At 44.9% G+C, this 10,457-nt stretch overlaps 2 protein-coding genes across 2 annotated transcripts in view; both read left to right on the forward strand.

The window, feature by feature from the left end:
- Positions 1–5,867, forward strand: part of LOC130107668 (limbin-like) — a 30,385-nt gene extending 24,518 nt beyond the window's left edge. Inside the window, exons 21-23 of the mRNA XM_056274379.1 lie at positions 457–629; positions 4,777–4,866; positions 5,136–5,867. Of these exons, the coding sequence (XP_056130354.1) occupies positions 457–629; positions 4,777–4,866; positions 5,136–5,553 (681 nt within the window). The 3' untranslated portion in view covers positions 5,554–5,867. The remainder of the gene's footprint in view (positions 1–456; positions 630–4,776; positions 4,867–5,135) is intronic.
- A 1,156-nt stretch (positions 5,868–7,023) lies between these two features.
- On the forward strand, positions 7,024–9,425 carry LOC130108199 (cytokine-like protein 1). Its single transcript, XM_056275059.1, has 4 exons — positions 7,024–7,218; positions 7,325–7,369; positions 7,495–7,641; positions 8,571–9,425. Exons 1-4 carry the CDS (start codon positions 7,072–7,074, stop codon positions 8,670–8,672), a joined length of 441 nt encoding a protein of 146 aa, XP_056131034.1. The 5' UTR covers positions 7,024–7,071; the 3' UTR covers positions 8,673–9,425.
- Positions 9,426–10,457: the final 1,032 nt, after the last annotated feature.

A 10,457-nucleotide genomic window follows, 5' to 3' on the forward strand; every position in this document is an offset into this window, starting at 1 on the left:
TGTGCCATATGACTTTTCAGTTGCGCTGGCCGGGTAGATACTCGATGAATGGTCCTACCTACAGTAAGTACAAGTTATTCTTGCAATTTGAGCCAGAAAGTAGCTCAGCAATGCGATTGGCCATTGATAATGTTGGACATTTATGGGTATAACTTGTACTTTCAATTTCATTCCAATATGTGGTTTTGATGATTGGGTTGAATTGGATTTGTTGAAACATGTCTGACACCTGTGTTCCAATGACCCATAAGATGCTGTTTTAAAGCTTTGTCTTTAAAAGCTGGTGGTCCCGTATCCAAAATATCCACAATGAAGTCAATAGGTAAAATGATATAACCGATACGCATGATGGCAGAAACTACAAAAATAAGTCCCAGGTTATAAAAAAAAAGAAGGAATTATCCTTTATAGTTAAGGTTGATCTCTTATGGTATTAATAATCTCTGTTTATCCAAGGATCTGGAGTTTGCCTCTCAGCTGGTCAAGAAGAGTCAGATGACCACTGATGATCTTGTGGAGACCCTCCGTCTCCTCCTCCCCACCTTGCCCGAATCTGAGCTCCTCTCCATCATCGATGCCCTCTGCCCCAAACAGCAATCTTCATCCTCCTCGGAGCAGGACCATGCAGGGTTAGGATATTTCTCAGTAATTGTCAGTGTGTGTGTGTATACACTGATGAGCCAAAGTATTATGACCACTCACAGGCAAACCGAATAACATTGATCATCTCCAAACAAGGGCATATGTCATAATCTGGGTAGATTAGATGGTAAGCGAACAATCAGTTCTCATAGTCAATGTGTTGGATGCAGGAGAAATGGGCAGGAGTAAAGACCTGAGTGACTTTGACAAGGGCCAAATTGTTATGGCCAGACAACTGGGATAGAGCATCTCTGAAACAGCAAGGCTTGTGGGGTGCTCCTGGTCAGCAGTGTTGAGTACCTACTGACAGTAGTGCAAACCGTGACAGGGTGTAGGGCACCCAAGGCTCATCAATATGTGAGGGCATTGAAGGCTATCCCGTCTGGTCCAAACCGACGGAAGATCTACTGTGGCACAAGTCACAGAAAATGTTAACAGTGGTTACAGGAGGAATAGTAAGTAAATAAGTAAGTAACCTTTATTGTCACTGGACACAAGTGCCAGCGAAATTAACCATCAACCCGTTCATACATATACACAAACATACATACAATATGACAAGGGGGGTAGACAGGGATGGAAGAGATACAGCATAACATGAGGAGAGGGGAGGAGAAAAAAAGCAACTCCCAGACTATGCTCCTGTGGGGAGTACAGTGTGGGAACAGGAAAGAAAACCTCAGCAACATAAGCACATAAATCAGTACACTTTACAACATGAAAGCTCACGACTTGCAACAGGGTAGGGGGGAGTGGGGGTGGAGGAACCCAGCGCAGGCAAGCAGCCATCCGGTCCTGCAGCCGTGGGCGCTAGTCACAGACCCGCTTGTCACACTGGGGGTGCAAAGCGGCGAAGGTGTGGGATGGGGGGGTAGGGGGGCGTGATTGCATATATGTACGTGTGTATGTATGTATGTAAAGTTCGTGTATGTGTAGGCCTGGTGAGTCGCTTCGGCTGGTGTCCCAACCAGTGTCTCAAGTCCACAGGATTGTCATAGCGATAACACAGCAAGTTGCCATGGAGACAGCCTTGATCAGGCCCTAGACAGAGTCGACAATCAGCAGGTGTCTGGTGGAAGCGGGGAAAGGAATGCAAGAGCGTCTCACTGCAGTGTTCTTCCAGGGGAGTTGTTGATCCAGCAATGGCCTTGGCCGAGGCCATTGCAGATAAGATTGGGATTGTTTGGGCTAAGGGCAAGTAGCCGCATTTCAATTTACCCGACTACGCTCCTGTCCATTTTGGTCTCCAAAACGATCCATTTGCCTTTGCAAAGCCGTAAGCTTCTCCATGATGTTATCCATATTGCGGTTTATAGCCACAGTCTGAGTGCCAACAGCTCTGCCCACCGCTTCAATCATGTCGGGCAGCCTTATGGGGCTTTGGACAGCTGTCACCGTTTTCTGTATTCCTCGATAAACCAGGGCAATGCCTAATCCAATCAGCAAAAGACCTGTAATCATGGTTCCGAATAGGTAGATGTCTTCAATGTCCTCCATGGAAAGAGCCGCCAGGCACACGACCCGCCACCGCTCCCACGCGTCCATCGTGTAGCCAGATGCAAACGTCCCGGCAGGACAATCAGGTTCCCCCGAACCCAAGCTTCTCGTCGAGAAGATGGTGTAAGTTGCGTTGAGAGACCAGTTGATCAAATCCATGATTTTTCAGTTTGGAGAGCAGTGCAGAGAGAGTCTCTCAAAGTATAAGACAGTAGACTAGCCGAGACAAGAGGAGCAAAGCAGGGAAGGTAAGGGGGAGGAGAGGGAGAGAAAATGCGAGCGCCTTCGTTGAATGTGTCACAACACAGAGTGTGTTGCACCCTGCTGCGTATGGGGCTGCATGATGACCCCTGTCCACTTTTGAAAGCACCTAAACGGGCACATGAGCATCAGAACTGAACCTTGGAGCAGTGGAAGAAGGTTGCCTGGTTAAAAGAGTCCTGTTATCATTTAGATCACGTGGATTGCTGTATACATGTGCGTTTACCTGGGGAAGTGATGGCACCAGGATGCACTGTGGGAAGACGACAAGCCAGTGGCGGGTGTGTGATGCTTTGTGCAGTGTTCTGCTGGGAAACCCTGGGTCCATTCATGTAGATGTCAATTTGACACGTGCCGCCTACCTAAACATCGTTGTAGACCAGGTACACTCCTTCACGACAATGGTATTCCCTGATGGCAGTGGCCTCTTTCAGCAGGATAATGCGCCCTGCCACACTGCCCCCAAATTTTCCAGATCTCAATCCAATTGAGAATCTGTGGGATGTGCTGTACCAACAAGTCCGATCCATGGTGGCTCCACCTGGCAGCTTACAGGACTTGAAGGATCTGCTGCTAATGTTTTAGTGCCATGTTTTGGTGTCTTTTAGAGTCCATGCCTCGGCGGGTCGGCCCTGTTTTGGTGGCACACGGAGGACGAACAGCATATTAGGCATAATGTTTGGGCTCATCAATATATATGTGTATATGGAGAGTTTGTATTTAATATCCTTGTGTCATTATTTTTTTATGAATGTGCTGTAATCTTGAAGAAAATGTGTTTCCTAACCTACCTTTGAAAACAATTTCCACCAGGAGGAATTTTATACTAAAATAGACTCATCTTGTAAAAGTGTATTATTTTCCGACAGCGGTATATAGATGTTGAAAACTGAGCCAGATGTTGCTGACAGAGTTCATTTTAAGAATCTCTGTTGAGATTGAATTTTATGCCAAGTCCCAAACCTTAGCACTTGGAGAGATTTGCACTGAACAACAGATGTTAAGCTTTTGGATTCTCAGCACTTTAAGCTTTTGGATTCTCAGCACTTGTGAGCTAGACAAGGATTTATCCGTCTCCAGCAACAAAAAAGGCTGGCCTTGTTTCATATTTATGAAATATGATTACCATCATTTGTATTTTTATGTAAGAAAAAAAAACCATCTGAGCTACAGATAAATTCATTTATAACTGACAGTTTATCAAACCTGACACAGTAGTCTACTGGCACAAGACCACTGATACTCCCTAAAATGACATCCCTTCCTCGTGCAAAATCAAGTTTGCTCTTTTAACTCTGCAAGGGAAGATTAGAGTTTACAGTAATACATTTTGTTTGAAACTGAAGGTGCAGTAGCCATGCCTTAGTTCATGATTTTCTATATTTCTTTCCATGATGGGGAAAAAATTCATATAGTAACTAGAAGAAAAAAAAACCTTTTGTTTGAAGTGGGTAAGCAGACCAAGAAGTTCAAATAATTACAGATTTGTGATTCTCCCTAGAAAATCTTAGTTGAAAATGGCAAGTACCAGCTGTTTGTAGTCCCACAAGGCTCACGCTTCCCAATGCAAAACAGAATAATCATTTTGCTGATCATCATTCTGTTTCCATCTGCTCCTGATCCACTGGCTCCATCAGTGGAACATTCACTGTCAGTATCTGGCTGTGCTGTTTGGATGACACTACATGACAAATGCTCCTTGCATGAGATCCCCTCAGACCTGAATTAAAAAGCCAAAACACTGAAATAAATAAATCTATTGGAACAACATGCAAGATCTGTTTTAAAGCTCTGGATTTGACCAGGTATAAATATTATTTTGCTATTCTTTACTGGAACATGTATTCTCGGTATAAGGCGGCCCTGTGGGATACTCCATATTCACAGAAAAGCAGAGTGATATTGTTTCTATATATTGTAGTGAATATAGCATTTGTTGAATTGTAATTTATTTTTCAGCTCTTGAGCAAAAGTAAAACGTTTACAGTGAGGCTCCATTTCAGCATAGTGAAGGACGCTGTATCCCTTCAATAGGATTCATAGGCCAGAGATTTAGCAAAACATCTGAAGTCCTTGTTTTGAAAGCCAGCTGGAATTCCCTTCCCAAACTCAATTTTTTTTCTCTCTAATATAATAGGTTGTTTTGATTTCAGAATTGTGCTTTCTCCTATTCAATAGTGTTACAATTTACCTCAAATGTCAGACATGCATCATTTTAACTGGTTTTACTTGAGCAGAGAATGTTGACACAGAACTCTCCAAGTGAAAAAGTATCACAGCATGTCAGATACTCATCATCAGGTGGCGCCACCTGTTTCAAGGCCAAACTGGCCTTGTTCACAATATTTATATTTATCATTATCTATTTTTGACCAGGTGTTCTAGGGGGTCAAGCAGAACTCTGCTGGTCAAACTAAGGGAAGAAATGGTGAAGAGGAATATGCCAAGCCACGTGGTGGAGAACAGGTGAGTGCAAGCCAACAAATTGCTCTGGCGTGTTACTAGTTGTAACATCTTAAAGTCCCTATTAGTAGGTTGAGATGCGTTCTATATTTGTATCATCACAAGGCTGTCTCTTTCTATTTCATTGGGCACTAACACCACTGGTAAAAATCTTTTTAACTTGAGTATCTCCTTTTATGTGAGAAATGACATGGCTGAGCTGCAGCTACTACAGGTAAGCACTTCAACACAAACCCATTAACAAAGGCCCCTTTGTCCTGTCACTCCACCAGACTGCAGGCAAAGAGGCAAAGTCTAAATGAAAAACTATTCCCCAGTCTGCGACCCCAAGCTCCAAAAGACGTCGCACCAGTGCTGGTTAAAAAAAAAGGAATGGAAAGCAGTGTTACAACCGTGAAACAGGAAACTCATAAATCAACCGTGGCTGAAAGTACAGCAGCGCTGCAGCATCAACATGCTACAAGTCAAGGGGTGATGGAAGTAGTGGAAGAACCCCTGTCAGCACCCATCACTACTTCCACATCCACTAGTGCAGCACTGAGCCCCCCGGACATCGAAGGTAGGGTGTTTGTGTTTCGGGTACCACCAGACGTTCATGACAATATAGATGCCCCAAGCAGCAGAAGAAGAAAGAAGAAGAATTTTCTCAATCTGAAGAAGGGCTCTGTAGCTCCAACAAATCTACCTTGAGATTTACAAACGTTGCTTTTTTTCTAAAGGACTATGCTATATCTTGCATTATAATGGCACTTAATGATGGCAAACCAAAATTAATGGCCATTATGAATAAATTGTTTTTGTTACATAGCAACAACATAAGCCTAGGATGTTTGTTGTACTATTAGTTTTGTGTAGCCACTGACTGGTTTAAGTCAAGGCAGCTGAGTGTCACCATTTTCAGTCATTCCTTGAACCTATGTTTAAAATTTTAGTTTTGTTTTTTGTTTGTTTGTTTTTTTGCTAAACATGGGTCGTTTACCTGTTTTGTTGTATCAGACATAAAAATGTGCATAATTTTTCAAACAATGCCTCTGTGCCCCTTAATGTTGCTTTTGTCAGTGATACACGTATATGATGATTGAGCTTCAGTTGTGTGCTCTCTTCATTCTGACGGCTGTATTTCATCCTCATTGCCTCCCATTCAGAGACAACGCAATGCGGGTATGGATGGTACTGTAGCGACCCCGTATTGTTGGGAGTTCTGATTAGCGGAGCCATATCCCCCCTCCCCCTCCCCTCGCTCTCTACCTGCGCCACACATCAGGTGGAAGAAGAAACGGGCGCAAAACGTGACTCCCGCGTCTGCAGCCATGCTCGCCGCAGACTCACGTGAAGCTCTCCAGAGCTCCCTGGCCGTGTCCTCCGACCACCCGCAGGCTCCTTCCTCCTCTCCCATCTCTTCTCTCCTCCTTCTTCACTCCCATCCCGTGGTAGCAGTCCATTACAAGCAGCTAACTAACCCGCCAACTCCCAGACAGTAATGCGAGGCCAGCTCCCGTGTTCCCTCCTGACACCAGCGTTATAAGTCAATTATGAGTCGGAGACAAGAGCTGAAGTCTTGGGGGTTTATTAAATCTTTCAAAACTGCGCCGAGAGGACACTTAAAGTGTGACAACGTCTCCCTCCGAAAACGAAAACCACACAACCAAACTAACCAGCGGGCTACTTCACAGCCCCCCCCCCCAACCTCAGGAACGCACACTGCCCGGCATAACACGCATTGCCGTGATTGGCAGAAAGCAGGGGGATGGAGGACTGACCTCGCTGGTCGGACTCCCAGCAGTACGGGGGTCGCCACGCTGTGCTTTATGTGGGTGCGGTTTACCGGTTAGCGAGCAGATGCCCGCATCCCAAATTCATGAGCCGGCGTAATAATAAAAGCCTTTCGGGGGGAAAAGTCACAGGATATTGCTTTTGGCTGCGTTATAATGAAGGAGGAAATGCGTTACATTCCTGAGTTGTGTAACGAAAACATCGATGCTTTCTCAAAAAGGTACCAGAGCCGAAACGCCCCCCCCCCCCACAGCCGCTGCCCCCCCTCGCCAAAGGCATTGTGTGTACGCGCACGCGTGCGTGTGTAGTAGGAGGAGGAGGAGGAGGAGGAGGGGGGGGGGACTTAAAACTCCAGCACGCGTTCGCTCCAGAAACCCACGAGCCTCCTCGGCGGAACTGAAGCGCGCTCCGGTGAAGACGAGAAGAGCAGCCGAGATGAAGGTCGGGCTGTTGATCGCGTTGTGTGTTTTTAGCTTTGTGTGGTTGTCCGAATGCACGCCGCCGACGTGCTATTCACGAGCGCTTGATCTGAGCAAAGAAATAATGGCTTTGCTCGAGAAAATACACAATCACCAACGCACGGTAAGTTGTTGTTTTATATATATATATATTATTCCATCGACTGCAGCTTGTTTCGGGCGCTGTACTCGTACAGACCTTAACGATCGTGTTTGCCCGACTCCTGCAGAAAACCTGCGCGGAACTTCTGCCCATCATCTTCATCGACGTGCATGTAAGTGTAACGCCAGAGGATGGCGCCTTTTGTGTCAGGCCGTCCGAGGGGGTTTGCTTTTCATCACAGCTGATCGCGTTTGCTCTGCTCATATTCTGACGATGCTTCGCTTTCATCCTTTCAAGAATTCCTGCATCACGACGAAGCTTCGTGATTTCCTGTACGTGTTGCTAAACCATCCCAGCCAGGACTGCAGGGAGCGGCCCGGGATGGTTTTGCTGAAGCGTAAAATCCAGAACTTGTACGCCATCATCAACAGGGTTTGTTATCGGGTAAGCAAGTCTGCCTTCCCGGCCCTACCAGATGTTAGTGTAGACGCATCTGCTCATGGGTGCCATCACCAGTGTGAAACTAGTATTGCCAAACTTTCCCGCCAAGCATAATATGGTGTGTGCATCAGATAAAGGACTCATAAAGCTAGCTATTTTTGCATTGTGTGGTTATTGTATGTGTAAATGTGAAATGTTTTAACAATTATGGATCATATCACTGTAATGCAACGGTTTCCTGTAGATTTTTCTTTTACTATGGTTGGTGAGCCCAAAACCCTATAGGGTGGTCAAGAAGCATGAACCCCAGTTAAGTGAATCATCACATATCATAATATCTAAATGCTGTTTACATCATGAATTAAGCCTCAGCTGACAGCTAAGCTGAGTCAAGTACTTGTCTGGACCATTTAACGTTAGACATTGACGAACACGTGCAACAATGCTTCAGTCAGTAAGGTGACCAACTGTTGTACCATACTGATGTGCTTGTTTCTATGTGCACACATCTCACCTGTGGTCTAGCTAGATGGTATTTGACCCGATGGGTCGACACGTCTCTTCCTCTGAGCTGTCTCTGCTCTAGCGGAGAGGAACGTTCCAGCTGTACCACAACACAGTGCAAGCACACCGCCGCACTAGTCACGCACAGGCACTCAGAGGGTGCAACGTGTCGTCTCTAGCTCATTGATAAAGTCGAATGTTTTCATGTATCGCAGCAGAAGCCATCAGATTCTTCATCACATAAAATCAGGTTTTCATTACAGGTTACTCAAGTCTAAATGTGATAAACGCCATATTGTCTGAAAAATTGCCAGGCAATACTTGTTTGACAAGTAGTAGTAGCCATGGCAATGCTGTCAATACTGACGGCTGCGACCATGTTGTGTGCTTAACGGACCCCTTGTGTTTTGTTGACTTGTGTATCTCAGGACCTGGTGTTCTTCTCGAATGACTGCGAGGCTATCGACACAGGACGCATCGCCCCCCACTACGGAGAGGACAGATTGCAGCTTCTGCAAGAGGAGAGATGAGGTGGACATGGAAGATACGCACCGGCGACAGTATGACTCACACAACACATGGCTATGCAGAATGGTTCAGTGTGTGCACTCCTTGTCACAACACACAGGCAACAGCTACAATGTGCATCATCAGTACGACATTAGACGGCTGCCAGCAAAACACGCCACGCCGGTTCAACTCTCAGACCCAGCCGAGCCGCAGAGGTTCATTACTGACAGACGTGGGGGCCTCGTGTTTAGGTGTGTTGGTTTGTGGGCAGCTGGGTTTGAACTTTCCACAGGAAATTTGCCGAATGCCAGTCATGCCGATGAAACTCCAGCAATAATAAAACCGATAAGGTGTGCGTGTGTGTGTGTGTGTGTCTGAGCATGACTCGCTGGTTCTCGCCAGGGTCGATCAAAGGTTCAAAGGATCACGGCATTGCTATACGTGCATTTTTTAAACACAATATGATTTATATAAATGGTGTTTATAGGTTGTTTGTTTTTGTAAGGAACACCAAATACCTCTTTATGCTGCATTACCTTTTCGCTTAAGTGGACAGGTTTTCCTGCCTGTAACAGTGTGTTTGATTTGAAGTCCTTTTGTGCAGTGTTTATTCTGACACAGGTTCAGTCGAGGCAACGCTTTCTCGCCCCCATTTGACTTGTATACCCTCTAGTTGCCACAAATACACAAGTATTGTTAGCCTTTAGCTCATAGATGTACAGATACTTCTCTTCTTTGTATATTTTTGACTATCCAATGTAATAAAATCCCATTTTCTGCCTTTATGTGTTTAATTTTTTTTTCATTTGTTTCCAGTTAAATGGAAGGTTTTTTCAATTGTGGTTCACTTAGTAGGCCGACCTTTCTTTTGGTATGGTGCCCTCTATTGAAACAAGACTTTTGTTTTTCTTTTTTTCTTTTTTCTTCACTCTTACTAGTAGTCAGAAGGTCACACAACAGCACAGCTGAATATGAACATCATGTGTATTGTGAGCTTGTACAATGCACGTTCCCATTTGTAATGCTTGACAGCACTGGGGGAAGTTAGCCTTCACCTATAACATCCATACTTTCTCTCCACAAGTCTTCAGAAAACACATCACTCTCTCCTCTTTCAGGGGTCCCAACTGTTTATTAGCCAAGGCAGGTTGCATATAAATACTCAGAAAAACCACATGTAGGACATAATACAGCGTTGTTGAGCAGTATAGGGCCCACATGGGCCCTCACATGTGCAAATGCACATAAAAAATATATTTTTTAAAAATAACAAATGGGGAAAAATCTCCAGAGTGGATCGAGGCCCTTTCCACACATGTTACATGTACATTACATGTAGTTTTGTTTTGTTTTTATGGAGGACCACCAGGCTGGAGGAAGACGTTGTTAATGTTAATTGGCAGCTGGAAGGGGGAGCAGTTTTCAGGGAACATGCCGAGAGTCTTCTCCAGATGACCTGCAGTCGAACCCCTGCGACGCCAATCAGCCGTCTCCTGTCTATCAAACCACTTGAGTGTTTGGAAAAACGTTGTCCAAAGTGACTGTAGACCAGTGGTTCCCAAACATTTTCAGTCAGCCCGCCCCCCCATCAGTAGATGGAAATATTTTACACACATACACACACAGCACCCCCTACTTAGATTGGTAGAATGAATTATTTAAAGATGTCACAGCTGTCTGAACATAATAATGTAACTTTTGTCAAACTATAGTTCATACTACTGTATTGAGCACACAATGGCAAACGATCCCCTGCCACAGTAAAATAATGAATACGGAAACTATTGATAAAATGTATGTGCTCC

Source organism: Lampris incognitus, chromosome 2 (assembly GCF_029633865.1).
Source record: "Lampris incognitus isolate fLamInc1 chromosome 2, fLamInc1.hap2, whole genome shotgun sequence".
NCBI classification, from domain to species: domain Eukaryota; kingdom Metazoa; phylum Chordata; class Actinopteri; order Lampriformes; family Lampridae; genus Lampris; species Lampris incognitus.

What these genes read in the sequence shown, in the direction of transcription:
- LOC130108199 (XM_056275059.1), top strand. Translation starts at nt 7,072, where the DNA reads ATGAAGGTCGGGCTGTTGATCGCGTTGTGTGTTTTTAGCTTTGTGTGG. An exon ending in TACACAATCACCAACGCACG is followed by an intron (nt 7,219 to 7,324) that starts GTAAGTTGTTGT and finishes CGACTCCTGCAG; the next exon opens with AAAACCTGCGCGGAACTTCT. An exon ending in TCAACAGGGTTTGTTATCGG is followed by an intron (nt 7,642 to 8,570) that starts GTAAGCAAGTCT and finishes TGTGTATCTCAG; the next exon opens with GACCTGGTGTTCTTCTCGAA.